Raw genomic sequence first — 21,145 nt, 5'->3', positions numbered from 1 at the left:
TACAGTAGTGGATCTATAAATATTTTTTAGGGTTGATACGTATATATATTAATAACAGGAATTTTTCTTATAGGGTGTATACAAATAAAATTTTAGGGTGATCATTATCAGTAAAATGAACAACTAACATAAAAAAATTCTAATTTTTTTTAGGATTTCTCTCTTTTTCTCTAACCTAAGTTTTTTCTCAATACTTTTGTGTCGCCTTCCTATCTCTTTGTTTAGTCAACGACGTCACCGATTTTAATATTGGGTGTCGATCGTATGTGATTATTATTTTTCTTTTTTCTTTAATATTATATCCTTTGTTTTTCTTATTTTTTCTTGAGTTTTTTCAATTTTAAATAAAAAATTTTGTTCTTGTGATGCACTTCTCTCTGCTCTTATAATATGTTTCTTATGGCTTTTGGTACGTTTTCCAGATACATTTATGGTCGTGTTGGTTCTCACACAAAGATCCTCACGACATTTATTTTCTGATTGATTTTTCGGTGATCACGTACTGTAAGATCCCCTCTTTGGTAAAAATATGTTTGTCGATATAATCAGAGTTGTGTAACGAAACAACCTTCCAAATTGTTTGGTTTGCTCACCACTCCTTTATTACTTCATAAAGTGTCTCGCTCGACGGAGATAAGAAATTTTATGAAGGTTATTAGATTATTTTGATGTTGGACGTCATTCTTAATGAAATGTTTCGTTTTTCTTCGAATCTTTGGATTTAATATTTTTATTTTATGTATGAGTTTTTTTGTGACTATTGTCCTCATATCTCTATATTTTTGGTGTCTTGTTATTTTGATTTCTTCCATTATTTTTGTGAATGCAATCCATTTGCCATTATTGAAAAAACATGAAAAATTCGAATTTCAAGATAAACAAGTAATCACTCTAAGTAAACATTGCATCCACCACTATTAATATATATATATATATATATATATATATATATATATATATATTAAAAATATATCTGGATTCATCACTATTATTTTATTCTCTATATTCCTATTCTTTTCTTTTCTTTTCTTTTTATATAAGTTCCCATCAACCATAGGGAATAAAGAAGATGAGGAAAAACAAAGTTAACGGGCTTACACTTTTTGACTACCCTCTTCACTTTCTGCTGATTCTTCAAGTATTTCAACGCTCTTTTGACCCAAAGAGCCTTCTATTTCAGCATCAAAACTAGCATGAACACTGTACAAGATGTATACAAGCACTGCCAGACCCGAAAAGAAGCCGAATCGTAAGTACGACGGTCCGTCGAGAGACCCCAACAAGAAAACGTTCAAGAATATCGACATAGCCGGTAACCATGGCATGAAAGGGACACCCCAAAATGATGGTTTCCTTGCTTGTGGCACCGTGCAATGGAAAACTTGAAGTATCCATACGGCGATTACGACGCAAGTGGCGAGCACAAAGGGTTTAGGCTTGCCTGGTGGTGCAAAATGCCACAACATGGTGAAGATGATCGATGTAAGGGAGAATAAGCAAAGGAAGGATAACGTAGGCCAAGGCTTTGTCGTCCCTATCATGACGTAACGCCTGTAGACGACAGCATTTGACACCATATAGAACACAAAGAGAGTGCCTATGGATACCATGTTGAGGAGGATGTCTAGGTCAGTGAAAAGGGATATCGAAGCTGTGAAAATCCCTGCAAATGGAAAGAAGAATTATTAACCAAAGGTTATAAACTTCGAACATAAATCGTAAAACAAACATGTAAGAAAGTGTTGTCCAATTGATATGGTAGACTGGTAGTTGAACTGGACCATTATCAAAGTATGTATGGTAACAACTTTTGTTGACAGGAGAGGTTGTGATGAAAGGTCAGTATCAATGATGGGTGAAATTGAAGGGCATTATCTTCTAGTATCATGGATGGACCCAAGGCTTTAAAGGAAAGTTCAATATCAATAATTTCGAGTTTGAGTAGAGTTTAATAATTTTAAATTTATGAGCTTTCGAATTAAGTAGAATTCAATTTTTAATTTTTTGAATCGAATCAAACTCAACAATATTCGAGTCTTACCCGAGTCATTTACAACCCTACGTGGACCAATGTGGGCAAAGTATAAATCTTAAAACTGCTTTAAAAAGAGATGGGAAGTGAAAGGCGGTGGCTGAAATGATCAGTCAATAATGTCTATCATCGACATGGCTTTGCCTGCTACATGTCTGGCCTATGCAGATTCCCAGTTAAAAAGAAAATGGGTAAATTATACCTATTGCTCATTAAACTATATTAAGATAATTATTTTAGCTACTAAACTTTTAAAAATTATAAAATAATTATTAAAATTATCAAGCAATAATAAAATAATCATTACAATTATTATAAAGTTATCATTAAAATTTATCAGAATTTATTTTAAATGATTATTATAATTTTAAATAAATAATTTTATAAAATATTAAAAATACCAAATTATTTAAAATAATAATTAATTTTTTTAATTAAAATATTATAATTTTTTACAATTAATTATAGAGTAAAGTACACAAATAGTCTCTCGACAATGACATTATTTTATTGAATCTTTTAACTATTAAAAGTTACAAAATAAACCCTCAACTGTAGGATGTTGCTTTATTGAGTCTCTTGACTATTGAAAGTTACAAAATGATCAGCTAACTGTTCGTTACATTCGAAACTCTTTCTTTTTCGTTAAAAAATTAACGACAATCTGAGTTAGACGTTAACCTCCTAACTCAAATATGATAAATTTTGATTTTATAATTTCAAACGATTATCATATCTCAGCCGGTATGTTAACGTGCAACTCAGGCGATCATTAATTTTTTAACAAAAAATATGAGTTTGGAACATGATAAATAGACAAGTGACCATTTTATAATTTTTAATAGTTTAGAGAGTCAACAAAGTAATACTTTATAGTTGAGAGACTATTTTGTAACTTTTAATAGTCGAATGATTCAACAAAATAACATGATATAATCAATGGACCATTTGTATAATTTACCCTTAATTATAGTAAGGACAAAAATCATTTTGTAACAACTCAATAAATTCAATAGTTATTTTATAAATTTGAAAGTTTAAAAATCAAAATAATTATTTTAATATACTTTATTTATAGAAAATATATATTTTTCTCTTAAATTCTAATTAATTCGATATTTTCTGGAAAAAATAAACAATACTAAAAGAGTGTTTTTTCTATTAAAATGTTATTTTAAATTTTAAATATTTAATTAAATTCAAACCAATCAAATATAACATACATTTAAACGTAGGGATGAGTAAAATTCAATTCTTTTAAATTTGATATTAAATTTTTTTTGACTTGATATCTCATAACTTCGGAAACTCAATTTGACTAAAAAGTAAACATAAAATATAAAATATAAAATATAAAATATAATTTATCAATATAATTAATTTAAAATGTTTTAACTCGATTTAATGAATATTTATGTTGCTCATATAATTATCGGTTATCCATGGGTTTGGATAAGGTGATTTTGGTTTAAAAGGAGTGGAGACAAATAGAAAACACATGACATCGGGGTGAGCGTAAACGGTTCAAGTGGGACCCGTTTTCTTCCAACGGCCAAACCCCCCGAACCGACAAGAAAAGAACCGTACCGAGAAAGACGGAGGCGTTGACCGGAGTCGATGTTTTCGGGTGGACCCTCGCGAACCAAGCCGGGACCATGCAGGACCGGCCGATGACGCACATGTACCTAGCCTGTCCCAGCATCGCCACCAACAGCGACGTCACTATCCCGAAGCTAGCCCCCACCGCTATCACCCTCCCCACCCATTCCCACCGCCCTCTAAACGCCGCCGCAAACGGCGCCTCCACCTCGATCTGAATCAATAATCAAACACCCAATTACTCATAAAATACAGAGAGAGTACTTGCAAGAATGAATTGTTATTACCATGTCGTAAGGGAGTAACATGGACATGGAAGCGGCCATGAGACAGTAAAGGACGGTGACGATGATGACGGAGCCCGATACTCCGATCGGAATATCCTTTGATGGATCACGAACTTCCTCGGCCATCGTTGATATGGCGTCGTATCCGATGTAACTCAGGTAAACCATTGCAGCTCCATTGAAGACACCGGAGGCACCGTAGGGGAAGAAGCCGAATGGATTCTGTGGATTCTCTGGGCGGCTGAAGTTGTTCCAATCGCCTCTCCAAAAACCCATTAATATTACGAAAGCTATGAAGATGATATGTAGTCCGGTGAGGATCATATTGACGACTGAGCTTTCTCTGATGCTGTAACATATGATGAGTGTAATGATTAGTACGACGGCCGGAGCTATGAGGTCGATTTCATTGAATCCGTTGGGGAGAAACGGGAGAACGAATCTCCATTTTGTTGTGGGGATACTCAATGCGGCGCCCAAATAGGAGGTGAAGCCTCTGGCCACGGCGGCGTTCGACATGACGTATTCGGTTATTAAGTTGGCTCCGGTCAAGAATGCGGCGAACTCACCGAATGTGATTCGGAGGTAACTGAAGGCACCGCCGGCGACGGGCATATGGACGGCAAATTCGGTGTAGCAGAAGGCGGAGAGGAGGGCGCAGAGTCCAGCAATGGCGTAAGAGATAACGATAGCGGGGCCAGCGTAGAGACGACTAGCTCTACCGGTGGTGACAAACACACCTGCTCCGACCATACCTCCGATTCCGAGCCCCACCAAATCGAACCAACGGAGAGTCTTTTGCATGTCGGCACCGGAACGGGCCTTGACACGGCTGAGTTCTTCGTAGGTGGAAGAAACAGAGGGCGCACGGCGAGCAAAGCGGTGAAGGGTATGGGGTAAGGCGTGGAGGTAAGATTGGAGAGTAGAGAAAGATGAAGAGTGGGTTTCCATTAGAATTAGGGAAGAAGAAGAAGAAGATAATGGAGAGTTATGGGTTCATTGATGAAATTTATAAGAGAGCGAAAGAGAAAGGCAGCTAATTTCTCAGTATCTTTCCGAAAAAGGGAAAGGATTTTGGAGGAGAAGATGCGGATACAGGCACAGCTCAATCACTTATAATCACAACCCATTCGGTAATAATTAGAATGAATGACATGCTGACGGTGCAAAATAACCTCAGTTACCAAAAATATTTTATAATATACGATTTTAATTAAATTTTTTTGGATTTGTCAAAATTACTAACTAAATTGTAATGCGATCGATAATTCGTAACGCGATTTCCGGTATCGCAAATCAGTTTCCAGATTCGCAACGCAAACTTCGACTATCGCATTGCGATTTACATATTCGCATTGCGATAGTCTAAGTTCGCGTTGCGATTTATTCCAAGTTCGTTGCGATAGTCGAAGTTTGCGTTGCGATTTATTCCAAATTCGTTGCGATAGTCAAAGTTCGCATTGCGATTTATTCTAAGTTCGTTGCGATAGTCGAAGTTCGCGTTGCGATTTATTCCAAATTCGTTGCGATAGTCCAAAATTGCAACGACGGTATTGCATTTGTTTCTTAAGAATTTTATCTAAAAATATAGTATTCGCGCGGACGTGTCGAAGTTCGCATTGCGATAGTCCAAGTTCGCATTGCGATAGCCCAAGTTCGCATTACGATAGTCGAAGTTCGCGTTGCGAATCTAGAAACTGATTTGCGATACCGGAGATCGCGTTGCGAATTATCGATCGCAATGCGATTTAGTTAGTCATTTTGGCAAATCCAAAAAAAAGTTAGTTAAAATCGTATATTAAAAGGTATTTTTGGTCAATGAGGTTATTTTTTCTATATATTATTTCTGATTTTTAAATTATTTGAATTTAAATTTGTTTCAAGATTCAAATTTATTTTTATTTATAAATTATTTAAATATTATAACTTAAATTTAATATAAATAAATTTATTAATTTTTTACTAATATAAGATAAAGACAAGATAATATATGTTCAAAGATATAACTCTCAATTATTTGATATTAAACACTCACATCTTTACATTCGTAATGCTTAAACTTAAGGATCTTAAAGAATAACAATAATTAATTTACCATTGAAATCTTTTAATTCATGCATTATTTATTAAATATTTGAACCTATAAAAGTATAGAGTTAAAAAATTAAATCATATATAAAATATATAAATCAATATAAATTTGAATATATTAAAAATAATAATTCAATATTTGAATCAATATAAATAATAATTAAATAATTAAAATAGAGAAAAAAATTAACGATGTAGTTTACAGATATAAAAAATGAAATGTGTTTACCAACAATCAGTTGGTATAATGGGATCGAACATTAGATTCCTTAAGCAATGTCAGAGGTTTAAATTTTGACGTTTTCGAATAGAGCAAACTAAGTTGGGAATATCACCTTTATCTTTGTAATACTCAATCTGAATTAATCTGCAAATAGATCAGATACCAATAATTAATTAAAAAAAATGAAAGTTTTATATTTTCGGTTGCAGCTTCTACAAGTATTTCTCACTAATTCCAGCAATTTTTACGCTCTGTTATAAACCATGGATGATGGACTTCCATGTAATCCGACGTGAGGTACTTTAAATATAAATTTTTGCTAAATTAAAAATTATAACGAAAATAATTTTATAAGCTTTTATATAAATATTTTAAATTTTATATTGAAAGTTTAACTTGATAAATAGAAAATATATCACAATAAATTTTTCATAAAATATACATGCAAATAATGTTATATTCTTCTAATTAAACATTATAATCTTATATTACTTCTAAACACATAATATAAGATTATAATCTTATATTATGCAAACTTATACAAATTTAAAAATTAAAAAAATATTTGTAAAATTTATGTATGAAAGCTCATTTTTAAAAAAGAATAAAGAAAAAAATATTACGCGTCTCGTATTTGAGTTAACTCATTTACAAATATAGACAATACTCGAATGCTTGGACAGGGAAATTAAATCCGTTATAGACAGCACGCATTTTTACAGAACAAATTTAAGGTCTCCCTCTTCCTTCTTTGCTTTACTTTCCTCACAACCAACAGATCTTATTGCAATTCAAAGAGATAAACAAATAACTTCAGAAACAGAACCACCATCACACATTCAAGAAACGATATGCGAAACGGCCTACATACCTGAGAAACAATCCCACAAGTCGATTCTCAAAAGCAGCGGGATTAAAATTATCGTTTAGGTTCGCTTAAGTTCTTGCCCTCGAAGAATTCTCCCAGCATTCGTTCGAGATCCTCTGCTGTGTACTTGACGTACTTCTGAGGATTCTTCCCATTCTCAACTAGAGGTCTACAGGAAATCAAGAACTCAGAAATAAGAACATGTTCAAATCGGGGATGGTACGGATTTCTCGAAAGATAAGTAAAAACATCTACTTTGATTTATGGGAAAATTATCTTCATCTTGAATATATATATAATAACGGTCAGAAGATACATGGTTGAGAAGTTGTCAGCTTTTTTTCAAAAAAAAAATCAAAGGATTAGAACTTATTTGACACAGTAAAACAAAAGGACTTAAGAAAGTTCAGGGGCTCTCTAGTATTTTTGTATTACTAGAAATCAATAATAGGTTTATAAGTAAGGCGAAAAAACGTACCCGAAGCGTTTCAGGAATGATCTATAGGCAGGTAACAACACTTCAGCAACTGCAAGCCTCAGGGACTCTCTCAATTCCGTGTCAGGCACCGTCCATTGAGATTGTCTTTGATGAAGCTCCTCAAATTGCATATTGAAAATCTTGAACCTGATCCAAACAGCTTGCGCATCAAGATCAGAGGTATAGAGAAAATAAACTAGAAGGATTCTGATATAAAATTTTTGAGGAATTAAATGAAAATCCAAACGGAGTCAACAGGCCGATTGAAATTGACCTGTCTTTAACCAATGCTCTGGATACTCCACTGCTATTGCCTCCATCACCTACTGCACTACCACCTCCGGATGAGGTCATTCCTTGTATAGATAGGCACTGAAGGATCTACAGTAGAAAAGACAATGAGAAAAAAGATGGTTAATTTTTCGAACAACAGAAAATGACTCATCTGAAAGCATTGTACAACTGCAAGCTATTTCCAAATGAATACAAGGCAGTAGGCATGTTAGAAATGAAGAAAATCATCTCTTCGGAATTACCAAATGTTGTTTAGTCCAAAACTAATGTACCCATGGAAATTTATCGAATCGGCCAACTTTTCCAAATGTATACAACAGTTCAAAACTAGTAGCTTATCATCAAAGTCTATTGCATAAATGAGTGATTTATTTTTTGAATATATTAGTAAAAAACAGCAAAGAAAAGAACAACGCCAAATTTGTCTTGTTCTGCCTTATGTCAATTAGGTAATCAGAAAATACTTTTTGCCAAGCATTCCTTTTGTATTGGTTTGCATGCTGCTGCACAATCCTCCTGTGTCTTTGGACCCAATCATCCCCTAACAGGTCTTTGGCTTCGGACCTAAACAAGAAATTAGAAAGTATGAATACATGTAAGATGAAAGCAACCTTTACAGGAGAATTCAGATTTAAGACATACCTGCGCACAGATCTCACCATATAATGAATATTATTCATGAGAAATAAGTGAGTCAAAGAAGGATCTTTATACTGCTTTGATTTTCCATCCAAATTTGTTTGAAGAGCCTGCATTATTCTCATTGTTACAGAAGCTAACTGAGATCCAGTATCATCACCAGTTTCAAATTCCTGGAAGAGTTGCTTCAATGTTGATTGGTAGCTGCAGGAATTTAACACATGATTGTCAGTTCAACAGCATGAATATATCAATAGCTGATGGAATCATGCAGCAAAAATAAATAAATATCCAGCAACTCAAGTTTCTTAAAATTGGACAGGTAAATTGGCTTCAAGATCAAGACAAGGCAAAATAACATATGATCATATCATGATTTTATTATGAAAACTGTAGGATAGTCAATCCTGCGGACATATGCCCAATCTCCCATTTGTTAAAATGAAACCAAGTATAAATGAGTCCTAATGATCACAGGTCATACATAATAAACTGTAAAAGAAACATGCAATTAGCATGCATTATCACGACCCAAATAGAGAGCAATAAACTTGAAATTACAGAAAGCAGAACTTACTCGAATAAAAATTTTACATAATTAATCACATAGCTGGTTAAAGGATGTACAGTTCCATCCAAAACAGAAGTTTTTGTTGCATCTTTTTCAACTGCTTCTTCAAAATCACCAAAGGTCTCCTGAGCTGTCTGGGCAAGTCGCTTTGTTAAGCCCAATGCAGATTCTCTAATCTCAGTACACGATTTACCTTGGAAAATGGTTTCAATCTGCAAAAGAAACCATCTGTTAAGTTAATGGGAAGTACCTAGTACCATTTGAATATGCCCCATCTTTACAGCAGGGAAGTGATTGCTACAGATTAAACTTGATCATCTTTTTTCCACTAGATTATCAACCAAGATGGAAGACTAGATCAAATAGAATATATCATAGATTTTGAGGATATTACCTAGTATTGTTGCAAACCTTAAATGCCCAATCCATGAGATATATGAAATTATGAAGAGACTATAGCAGACTTATGAAACAAATTACTTCACAACCTTAATATCTATTTTCAAAAGACAAAAGTACGACTAGAAAGGTATGCATTTGGTACATGAAGTTGATAAATTCTAACATCGATAAAATGAAATTTTCAATAGATTCACGTCAATTTGGACATCAGTTTCAGTTTAATTAACTTTAACTGGAAGTAACAATCTTCATATAGTGCTAAAAACAAGCACTTATCTATTCATGTTGACAGTCTTGTGGGTGACAACCTTGGCGGATGTGCATCATTCCCCCTCTAAGTTTCGTTTGCCTAAATTTAAGTGGTCTCCTCCTCCTTCGGGTTATTTTAAGATGAATGTTGATGGGGCTGTTACTATGACTGGAGAAGCAGTGGTATTGGAGGAGTCCTAAGGGATGTTGATAATAAGAAGTTGGTTTTCTTCTCAAGAGCGACAGGACCTTGTTCTCCGATTCTTGCTGAGATTTTTGCGATCAAAGCTGGGTTAGAATTATTTTTGGATTCAGTTTGGAGGGATAAGGGGATTCTGATTTTAGAAAGTGATTCCTATCTTGCTTTGAAGTGGATCAACAACCCGGAACTTTGCCCGGTTCACTATGTTGATTTGGTCACAGAAATTCAGAAGACTGTGCTGCATTTTAATGTTATTACTAGGCATATCAACAGATGTATTAATAGGGAAGCAGACTGTTTAGCTAAATCTGGAATAGGTTAGTGAGAGATGAGGTTGTAGTTTGGTGTGAATGGGGTTGGTGGGTTGTTGTAATGGACGTTGTTGTATTGCTTGTTTGGTTTTGGTTGTAATTCTTATGTTTGGCAATAAAATTCTGGGCACTCTTTTCCCCCTTCCAATGATTATTGTGTACTATAGAACACAATAATTAAGAAGGGGTTTTTTAATGAGGCCTAATTCCTATCAAAAAAAATATATAGTGAAATAATTGGTAAATACAAATATAAGCGATAAATTGATAAAGGAAATATGAGATCTAATAGAAAGTCATAGTCTTACAGTGAACCACTTGTTGTATTTTTTTATTAAGAAAAATGTGTATCAAAAGCAAAAAAAAGAGAGAGAAATAAAGAAGAAAATGAAACAAAGTGCAGTCCTTCGTTTAGACTTTAGAACTATTCTATTCAAATGCATAATATAGGGTGCATGTTTGGCCAAGACGATATAAAATATTATAAGTTGTTCCATCTGACCCGAATATTAAAAGTAATTTAGCTAACATGGAAACCTAGAAAATCCCAGATCTGCCTAATTACGTGGAACTACATCAAATGGGCATATCTATTTTATCCATTCCCCATGTACAATTCTCTCAATCAATGACCTCATGAGTTTTGTAATATTTAGCATACCTCAGAGTGAAGCTCTCTCATTATCTCATACATGTCTAGAAGTACAAATAACTTTTCCGGTGATCTCTTGCTTCTCGCAATCGCCTCACCAAAACTGAGTAGAACAGAAACACTACTTGCAGTAACTTCGGCAAAACATTGATCACTAAGAGAATCAAAGCCTTCAAACATTTGATCACAAACTTTTCGTTCTCCAGCAAATAGTAGTTTGACCTTTTCAAATATGAATACATGATAAGTTTATGAAGAGCAAGTTGATTGAAATTTCTCCATATCCCAGAATGTTACTATGTTACTTACAGCAATACGCATAAAGTGAATCCAATTCCCAATCTTTGCCTCCAAAACCTCCCACTGCATCTTCTGGACATCATCTTTGCTAAGTTTTTCAACTCCCAATTTCTGGAGACTTTCTTCCAGGACCAAAGAACGAGTTTCTCTGAGAAATAACAACAATGTAAGATCATTTCCAGCAAAATAATAATGAAAACACACACTGTTCTAGATATGAATAACTTATCTACGGAAGCTAAAAGTATATATGTCTATTGTAGGCAACACTTCAAAACAACCACAATGAACCGTGTATATGTAAACATCTCACATGGAAGTACAAGATACAGATTGATTTGGAAGGAGCCTAGGGAGTCATTTTCTAAAACTTTATCTATGTTAGCTCCCTATGTTGCCAACATGTGCTCCGCACTTCTATTTAACTAGAACTGCACAAAACACTTACCAATGAAGTGACAACCATATCACAATTTAATTGTTCAAAATAAAAATAAAAAATTAATGGCTTTAAGTCGAAACAACCAAACAAGTAAAAGAATATAAGCTTAAATAACTAAACGAAAACAGAAAATCTTACTTATAAATCCTGAGTAACTGCTGCTGGTGACCAGCTCGAACCATCTGCTTAGCCAGATCATGCAGCAATGGCATAACTCGTGGAGGTATAAGAGTGGGAGGAGTATACACAGCAGTTTCCAGGTCAACATTGTGATGCTCAGAATGGCTATAGGATGTAGACTTGCCACCAGCCTCTCCTTGATTTCCAGGTGATCCTGATGATGGACGTAGCGCATTTGGAAGGCCATCAAACAGACGATCAGGATCAATAGGTTTGCTGAAATTCAATTAAAAGGCCAAAGAAATAAATGGAAGGAATAAAACATTAAGTAAACTAAAAAAAACTAGATCCTTAAAAATTGAAATGTCATATCCTAACACACCAAGTGTAGGTTATTGTTAAACTCTCTGAAAAGAGTAAACTCAATTTAAAAATAGGAAATTTGATTATTTTCCATTTAGTGCTTGGATTTATTCATAGACTAAAATAGAGGGAAAACCAGCAACAAATTATGAGGTACCTGGCAGCATTAACATTAGCGATTCACAATTTAGCAAGTAGACCATTTGAATCTCAACCTTACAGCTGCTAATCATATTTTCAATCAGATTAACAGTTTTGTCTCTATGTACATTCTGAAAAATGAAACCTGACATAAATAATGCTCAAAAGACACATACATGCCCATGCTTGCACAGATACAGATGCAAGAAACATTGACAAATCAAACTCAATAAATCAATGCAAATGCTTAGTAAATTAATAACGGAAAAAACTATAGTCAGGAAGATATAGTTTAGATGTAGGAAAGGAAGATCAAATATGCAGTGGTACCCCCCCCCCCCGGATAGGCACAAATGTAAAAGATCTGAACTGATGGCAGAAAATTTCAATACAAACCAAGAAGTCACCATCTCATCATGGGGATTAGATCTTTTACAAGACAAGAATTCACTAAAATGTACAACTCATAAGAAAAAAAAGGTCAGAAATACAAACCTATAAGAATTTAATCGCTGCTTAAACTCGTCCTCTAGCTTTGAAATAGCTGTAGCAAGTAAAGTGTTAGACTGATTAAGCACCCCATCGTTATTCCTAAAGTTCTTGTTGCTGCTAAAAAACCGAATGTTGCTCCTTAGCTGATCAATTGCTCCCAGATAACCTTCTAGATCCTCACGCGGCCCCTTAAGTATTTTAGCCTCCGCCTACCAAAATTCAAACGATCAATAATAAAAATAGCAAGTCTTCCATAATTCAAGGATTAGGTTTGAATAAACATAAACAAACACCAACCTAATCAACAGATCTAGAACTGTTTTTTGTTCTTTTCAGTGAGACAAATGCTAATAAAGCGCTAACCTGACGAGAGAGATCGAATTGCGCCAAAATGACTTCGGCAGACTTCAAAGACTTGTCTATATTCTCATGAGCTTTCCTTATAGCATGAGTTCTAATCTGCAAAACCGAAAAAAAAAAGCATGAGGCAAAGGAATTGACTCATCTGATTTTGTTTCGAGGTAAGATCTAGAGAGAACAGAAGGTGACCTGAGTAGGTCGCATGGCGGTTTCGAGGGAGGAGAGGCGACTGTCGAAGGAGCCGAGAATGGTGACGACGTTGTCCGTGATTGTTTGGCTCTTTTGAAGAGCTTCCCTCATCAATGCTGCTCTCTCGCTAAGGGAATCCATCCCTGCAACTGCTATTCCCATGTTTGTCCTTTGCTTTTAGTTTTTCTGAGCAAAAGCGTTCAATACTCAGAATTTGGTGGGGAAAATGGGTTGACAATTCTTCGTTTCACCTCGTCTTTGTTGTCGATCTGTCCGGGTCGGTTCAACGGTGAACCGGAAATTTACCGGTCCAAAATTATCCATCAAGTAAGCTACTGTCAAAGTCGGTCCAAAGACGAATTTATTGAGAGGTTTCAATAGTGAAAAAAAAAATATTTTTTTTAAATTTTAGATACAAACAATTGTATTTATAAAATATACATATATTATCAATATTTTAAACGTGTATTATCTTTATAATCACATCCTAGACTATATAAAAAATGGGTCCAATGACCTCACGAAATAGGAATAAATAAAAATGTTTTTCTTTTGTTTTATGTATTTAGAGGGTGGTATTCTCAAACCTATGTCCAAATGCGCTGGAAACGAATTGGATACGAATATTATAAGAAAAATAATGAGTAGAAGCTACGTAGGGTAAATGGTTCTCACGATGCATGCTGGGATGAATGTAATAAGGAACACTAGGTTTTAGTTAAAACAAACATATCCAAATTCTAGTAACTTGAGTTTGTTCTCCTTCATTTACTAATGTAAAAAGCAAAAAAAAAAAAATATTTAACATACCTCTCGTAGCAAAGTAAAGCTTTGATACTCTCCTTGGAAGTGCTCTCCGAGGCACACAAATGGCTTCCTGCATTAGACAGGAATGTACATATCTGCAATAAAATGCACTCTATTTGGGAGGCACATTGTTAAATGATAATATCATTGCATTTGCACCGCCTGACAATATGACAATAAAATGCACAATTAATGTTTGGGAGCCACCAAATGGCAAGCTCCACAGTTAAGTTCATGGCTTCGTTTCTGATTTTATTTTGTGGGATCGAGTTTAGTGGCAAAGTATACAGTAGTCTTCGTCGAAAACTGTTTGGTGCTTTCTTGGCTTGCATTAAGCAAGGGGTCGTTGTATCATGCAGGGAATTGTTACGTCAAGTCTATGAGCACTACAATTTCGAGGACGATGAAGAGGCTTTATCAAGTGCTGCTTCAGTATCTGGATGTTGAGATTATATTGCTTTAGTATCTGCTTTAGTATAAGAGATTTTTTTAAGGGCCTGTAAGGGCGTTCGATGTTGATGAGAATGGAAAGTGAAAATTGAAGAAGAGATGGGTTATATATTGGTTACGTTAAATCTTTTATTAGTCTAAGGTGATTATAAAATATTATTCATTCATATTCTTTTTTAGTTATTAACATATACATACCCTACAAACGCATATACTTAAACCCGAAACCTCAACGTACACACAAGCAAGGATAATACGTATAATTACAATTGAAGAAGCTTTGCTTAGGTGGAAAGTAAAGGGCAAATGGGAGAAGCTCACAAGTCATAAACTACACACACCTCTCAAAATCAACAATTAATAATATATTGCTTAAGCCTTATCCTTCTCCACTAACTCCACTCTTTGCCCACCTTTCCATCTTTCCCAATTAAACTCTTGAGAAAAAAAACCCCAATTTATGTACAAGAGAAGACAAAGAGCAGCACCATTGTTCCTCGAAGTCCAAAGCCTTGCATGTTCTTCATCAGGCTGACTACCTGAAAACAGTCACATGGCATCAATACCTTATTTAGACTTCGATTAATTCATGTGAATGTTGGCATCATCCAAACATCCAAACCCCAATCTCAAACACACAATACAATACAATACAAAACATCTTAGATCCAGGGTTAGTAAACTCTGCATTTAGGGTTGAGGACAAATTTGTACCTTTTAAATTGTCTTTGTGTTGGCTCTACTTAGATTGACCATTACACTTGCCAAAACATAAAGGTTGAACCGAGATACATTAATTGAATTAGTGGTAAAAAAATGCTCATATTGTTTCATTTTATGTAAATTCGAGTCCTGACATTTACGTTAAAAATATAATACCTCTCTACTTAATAAAAAAAACATAAAAGCTGAACTATTGATGAAGTCCTTCCTTGGTTCTTATTTCGAAGGAGATCTTAATTATAATGTTAAAAAAGTATTATTAAGGATGAAAAAAGAACTAGTACTTGACGGATATTAGATTAGAGTTTATTAAATTAATCATATTTTTTCTTAAATTTGATTGGATCAAATCGAGCTCAAGTTTAAGAATTTGTCCCATCCTAAAATAATTATAAATATATCATTTTTCATGTATTTATAGATTATTAGTTCGGGTTTGATAAAAATATGTGTAATAAATAACATATAAAGTACTAAAATTATAGTATTAAACTAAAATTAAATTTTAGTTATATTATTAAATTAATATTTTATTCAATTATTTTTTTTATTTTAAAAAAAATCATATGAAAAATCCAAATTTATATTAAATGAAGTCGGGAAGAGTCACATTTCTAATTAAATTTTTAAGTTGGATTCAGGGCAGATAAAAAATAATTTTGAACTTAAATCGAATCAAATTTTATTGTTATAATATTAAGTAAGATTCGAATCAACCAAAAACTTACCTTAACCCACTTTGTTACCATATCTAAATATGATGTTAAAACTATGAATTCATGTTTTTAAACTAAACATTAAGTAACAAATATGATATTGATTTCGACCTATTAATATCATTAAGGGTAGACTACACATTTAGTACCCAACTATCACTTTTGTTTCATTTTGCTCACTCAACAAATTTTTATTTCAAAATCATATCTAACGTTACGTTTTGATTTCATTTTGGTTACCCACCATTAAAATATTAACATTGATGATGATGTGTCACCATAAGATAATGTCACATCATCATTTCAAATTTTTAAAAATACAACGTCAACAGTTATATTAACTTTTTAATGATAAGTTATCAAAATAAAATAAAAACATAAAGTTAGATATGATTTTAAAATAAAAATAATAAAGAGATTAAAATGGAATAAAAGTGATTGTTGAATATTAAAGGTTAAGTTTACCCTATAATTAATATTGAAAAAAAGCCAAATTTAAAGATAGGTAAACAGTCCATGTCTACATACCTAACTAAATCAAGAGCATTGTCACGATGATGACATAAATAAAATGTGTTTATTTTTACTTAATTTAATTTCACTAAATTAGGTTAAGTAGTTTTATTGTATACTGAAAATATTTTTTAATATTTTCAGTAAAACGCTACCTAAAATATTTTTTTTTACAGAAAATATTATTTTCGCTAACTAATTTTCGGTAGAACCTAATATTAACATTTATAGTAGAAAAAAATAATATTTTAAATAACGCTTTATTAAAAATGTTAAATATTTTAGATAGTGTCTAAAATTAAATTTTTTTCGATAAAAAATAATATCTTAAATAATACTTTACTAAAAATATTAAAAAAATAATAATATTTTAGATAATATCATTCATTTACTGTATATTAATACTACTATACCTGAGACATTCCCACTAAACTTCCAATTTGCAACTGTAGCCTGAAATCATGGGAACTTGTTTAACTCGCCAACCAAAACAAATCACTAAACTCGGTCTCTAAATTTTAACCACTCAAAAAAGTTAACTCGGTCAAATAGAAAAATGGTAAATTACACTTATAGTATTACAACTATCATTTTTGTTTCATTTTAGTCATCAAACTATATGTTATTTCAAAATCATATATAACATTAAATTTTAATTTCATTTTAATCATCTAAAATTAAAAAATTAACAATGATCAAAACATAACATTAAGTATGATTTTGGGAAAAAATAATAGTTAATTGACCAAAACAGAACAAAAGTGATAGTTGAGGTACTAAACATGTAGATTATCCTAAAAATTATCTTTGCAAGTGAATTAGGAGCTTACCGGACTCAGTTCAATCCCTGAAAATGACATCGTCGGCGATTTCCAGCAACGGCTTCAAGCAATCCGGTGAGAACTTCCTAGCGAAGAAATACGAATAATTAGAACTCGAATTCGATTTCCTCAGCGTATGTATAAGCTCCGGCGAATGGTACGTATGCGGATGACCGTCTGCTCTGTCAGTCCAATTAACTCTAGTTAATGTGTAATGGCTGCTCCCTTTGGGATCCGCCATTGATAATAATGTAGGGAAATAATGTTCTTCAGGGTAACAAGAATCTAAATCTAAACAAGGAAGCTTGAATTTCCTCCACAACTTCCTTTCTCTCAACACAAGCAAAACGTGCCGCTTGGCCAGCACGAAGAACTGTGACCCGACCCGGAATTTATCGTACGGAATCTCCGGTAGCAACATGCCATCGCCCCGGGCGACGTACCGGTTGTGCAAATACGGCGCCTCCGATAAGATCTCGATGTAGCTCTTGTGAGAAAAACGCTTTGTGTGCCGATGAAGGGTTTCCGAAAAGGGAAGTATAAACGAATTTAAAGGAACGGAGAGGGATACAGTGTTGGGATACCAGTGCGAAGTACAGATTGAATAGATCGTCGATGATCGCGTTGGCCATGACTCTCCGCGCGGCGGAGATGAGCGTCGGGGAGGCGCGTGCGGTGGTTTTAGCCGGGATGATATTGGCTTTTATTAACCATTCCGGACTCGATAGTTTAGTAACCGGATCGGCATGGATATAGACATTGAAGAGATCATCGTTTGAGGATTCAAAGAAACGTTGCCATAAAGGAGCAAAGACGAGATCCGAGCTGGTGAGGAAAAGAAAAACGATTTTGGGCTTTGGGTTAATAGTACCCAGATGGGAAATCTTTGAAGAACCGCCATGAGAGGTGGCCGTGGCCATAGAGACTGCTTCATGGAAGAGATGGAGATCGTCTAGTTCATCTTGGAGCGAGATCAGCGGTTTCCGGTGGCGGTTTCCGCTAGGAAGGATATGAGGAGCAAAGAGGAAAAGAGATAAAAGTGAAGAAAAAGGGGTCAAAGAGTAAACAATCGGAGACGAAGAAGAAGATGTAAACATTGATTTGGGTAATTTTCAAGTCAAAGCAAGACGACTGGGACTTGATTCTTGGTGGGGTTTTTATATACAACAACAAAGGATGGTTAGTTACTGAACTTAATGATTTTGAATGATAAAAATGGTTGAAGTTTCAGAGAAGTGATATAGAAGAAAAGGATGAACGAGGAAAGGGACAAAATTATTAAAAATGATGGGATGGTGGGACAGATTCTCAGTCCGAGGGTAAGGGTTTGTCAAGTAGTTGTTTATTTTATATAAATAAAAGTCATAAAAATATTCATCAAATTATAATATATTATTTTATTAAATTTCATATTAAAAAGTTATAAAATAGTTATTTAATTATTTATATATTTTAAATTTATTTTTTATTAAAAATTTGACGATCGTTTAAGCTGAAATTAATATAATAATTAAGATATAATAGTCATTTGAGATTTTAAAATCAGATTTTATCATATATCAGTTAGTAATTATGAAGAAACTATACTATGGAGATGTCAAATTGTTTATCTTTAAAACTAATAAGGTTCTAAAATGGGAAAGCACACAAAAACTAGAGGATTAGGGTTTAATTTCATTAATTTCAAAATTTTCATGTAATAAAAAGTAATTAACCAAAAAATGTAGAGGCAAAACTTAATTTCATTTAACTTAAAAATTGATAATATCTTAAAAAATAATTAAATCAAAATTTTAGGAGGGTCATAATTTAATTTTAATTTAAGGGCTTAAAATACAATTAAACCATAAAAGTTTGGGAGGGTCGTGTCTCCCTTTCACCCTTACGTGGTTCCTCCATTAATCAGTAGATTAAAGTATAGCTCAGACTACAATCAAATTTTTAACGAAAAATGACTTATTTGGAATAAATGAATAACCAAGTGACCATTTTATAAATTTTAATAGTCGAAAAATTCAATAAAATAAGATCCTATAGTTGAATGAATATTTTGTAACTTTTAATAATTATGAGATCTATTAAAATAATATCATATACTCGAAAACTATTTATATACTTAACCCTTTATTTTATTTAGAGAGATGAAGAATATGGAGTAGGGGGGAAGATGTGGAACTCATGGAAATGTGCATACCCATACCACTAGGGTTTTTAGGTTTAAAAATCATGAAGGCAACAACCGAGGGTGTCGGTACTCGTAGGTGTTTGTTGACCCTCACCCCGTAAATTTCTTATTTTTTTAAATGTTTTTATAAAATGGCTAAGCTATCCTCGTGGCTATTAAATTATGGCCTTTTTTAAATCCAATATTATTTATTAAAATTTAATATTTATTTATAATTACTTTTTGAATTTGTATATTTTCAATTACGTGTAGCTTGATAGAAGTTATTTTGGAATGCGTTTTTCATAAAATGTATATTTTTTAGGATGATTTTGTTATGTGACAACCTAATTTAATGTTAAAAAATGATTATTTTTAGTTTAATCTAAAATGTAATAAAAAAGTATAGTTTTAGGTTGTGTATCTTAAAATATTATGCTTTTTAATTATATTTTTAATTACACTCGAAATCGTTGTTTTTTAACTTAAAATTATAGAAAATAACCGCAGTGACCAAAAATGTCTTATAATATACGATTTTAACTAACTTTTTTTTGAATTTGCCAAAATGACCAACTAAATCGCAATGCGATCGATAATTCGCAACGCGATCTCCGGTATCGCAAATCAGTTTCCAGATTCGTAACGCGATTCTGACTATCGCATTGCGATTTCCCAAATTCGCGTTGCGAATACGTAAACCGCAACGCGATTAAGTAAATCGCAATGCGAATTATGAAAATCGCAATGCGAATACGTAAATCGCAATGCGAATCTGACTATCGCAATGCGATTTACATAGCGCCATTCGTATTAACGCGTATTTTTTTTTCAAATTTCAAACACGAATTTTTTCTTAATATATCAGAAACTGAACCGTCTACAGTAATCGCAATTCATAACCTCAAACCTAAAATCACAACACTCAGTCCCATCTCCATCTCTCACTCTCTACGGCGAAATCCGTCCCCATCTCCGAAGATTTCCGTCCCCATCGCCGACGAAATCCCTCACAACTATTCACGGTCAGAAATCCCTCACAATCATTCAGAAATGGAAAATCAACCTCCGAGGGTTAGTTTTTTTTAATTATTTTTATTTTGAAAATTTTGCATTATTTTAGGTTTTTCATATTGAAATTGATGATAAGTTTACTGGTAATTTCAATAATAGATTAACCATTTCACTTAGATTTCTTATTAAATTCATTCTATTGCTGCCAATACTGCTAAACTGTTTAGTATTTAACCATGTGAAGTTAGTATATGTCTTTGTTTTGTCTTTTGGTTGAAGTAATGCAGAAGAAGAATAGTTTCGAGAATGAAAATCGCAACGCGGAAATGACTATTGCAACGAGAGAATCGCAACGCGAAATGAAAATCGCAACGAGATAATCGCAACGCGAAACCAAAATCGCATTGCGATTTTCATTTCGCGTTGCGATTTTCATTTCGCGTTGCGATTCTCTCGTTGCGATAGTCATTTTTGCGTTGCGATTTTCATTCTCTCGTTGCGATTTTCATTTTAACCAAAAGACAAAACAGTGTTGCAAATTTTAGTTTCAAGAATAAACTACTATTTATGTTTATTGTTTTTGGTATATCTTCACAGTGTAGTTTTTGGTATATCTAACTTGGTATGTTTAT

General features: G+C 33.4%; 2 protein-coding genes and 1 pseudogene across 4 annotated transcripts; all 3 read right to left on the bottom strand.

Annotated features, from left to right (window-relative positions):
• Nucleotides 1–979: 979 nt before the first annotated feature.
• Nucleotides 980–4,871, bottom strand: LOC120174612 (cationic amino acid transporter 7, chloroplastic-like). The gene is made up of 3 exons (XM_039181419.1): nt 3,919–4,871; nt 3,620–3,845; nt 980–1,663 (listed from the first exon to the last, which is right to left on the bottom strand). The coding sequence occupies exons 1-3, from the start codon at nt 4,867–4,869 to the stop codon at nt 1,095–1,097; spliced, it is 1,746 nt and encodes a 581-aa protein (XP_039037350.1). The 5' UTR covers nt 4,870–4,871; the 3' UTR covers nt 980–1,094.
• A 2,030-nt stretch (nt 4,872–6,901) lies between these two features.
• Nucleotides 6,902–13,518, bottom strand: LOC120174511 (exocyst complex component EXO70A1-like). Of its 3 annotated transcripts, none has more exons than XM_039181328.1 (13): nt 13,306–13,518; nt 13,120–13,215; nt 12,760–12,965; nt 11,779–12,036; nt 11,208–11,346; nt 10,908–11,120; nt 9,089–9,294; nt 8,515–8,715; nt 8,337–8,436; nt 7,853–7,959; nt 7,579–7,725; nt 7,104–7,269; nt 6,902–7,012 (listed from the first exon to the last, which is right to left on the bottom strand). In XM_039181328.1, the coding sequence occupies exons 1-12, from the start codon at nt 13,465–13,467 to the stop codon at nt 7,152–7,154; spliced, it is 1,953 nt and encodes a 650-aa protein (XP_039037259.1). In that variant the 5' UTR covers nt 13,468–13,518; the 3' UTR covers nt 6,902–7,012; nt 7,104–7,151. The 3 variants fall into 3 exon arrangements, with proteins under 3 accessions (XP_039037259.1, XP_039037260.1, XP_039037258.1); XM_039181329.1 differs by having other exon boundaries at nt 6,902–7,003; XM_039181327.1 differs by lacking the exon at nt 6,902–7,012 and having other exon boundaries at nt 7,037–7,269.
• A 1,290-nt stretch (nt 13,519–14,808) lies between these two features.
• On the bottom strand, nt 14,809–18,580 carry LOC120174565 (annotated as a pseudogene).
• Nucleotides 18,581–21,145: the final 2,565 nt, after the last annotated feature.

This window comes from Hibiscus syriacus, unplaced genomic scaffold (genome assembly GCF_006381635.1).
Source record: "Hibiscus syriacus cultivar Baekdansim isolate YM2019G1 unplaced genomic scaffold, ASM638163v2 tig00112114_pilon, whole genome shotgun sequence".
In the NCBI taxonomy this organism is placed as follows: domain Eukaryota; kingdom Viridiplantae; phylum Streptophyta; class Magnoliopsida; order Malvales; family Malvaceae; genus Hibiscus; species Hibiscus syriacus.
The sequence above is the reverse complement of the archived record's forward strand: the minus strand, read 5'-3'. Positions and strand labels throughout refer to the sequence as shown.

What these genes read in the sequence shown, in the direction of transcription:
- LOC120174612 (XM_039181419.1), bottom strand. Translation starts at nt 4,869, where the DNA reads ATGGAAACCCACTCTTCATCTTTCTCTACTCTCCAATCTTACCTCCAC. An exon ending in TGTTACTCCCTTACGACATG is followed by an intron (nt 3,846 to 3,918) that starts GTAATAACAATT and finishes TTATTGATTCAG; the next exon opens with ATCGAGGTGGAGGCGCCGTT. An exon ending in CAACGCCTCCGTCTTTCTCG is followed by an intron (nt 1,664 to 3,619) that starts GTACGGTTCTTT and finishes TTCCATTTGCAG; the next exon opens with GGATTTTCACAGCTTCGATA.
- LOC120174511 (XM_039181328.1), bottom strand. Translation starts at nt 13,467, where the DNA reads ATGGGAATAGCAGTTGCAGGGATGGATTCCCTTAGCGAGAGAGCAGCA. An exon ending in CAGCGATTAAATTCTTATAG is followed by an intron (nt 12,037 to 12,759) that starts GTTTGTATTTCT and finishes ATTGAATTTCAG; the next exon opens with CAAACCTATTGATCCTGATC. An exon ending in CAGTTACTCAGGATTTATAA is followed by an intron (nt 11,347 to 11,778) that starts GTAAGATTTTCT and finishes GTTATTTCTCAG; the next exon opens with AGAAACTCGTTCTTTGGTCC.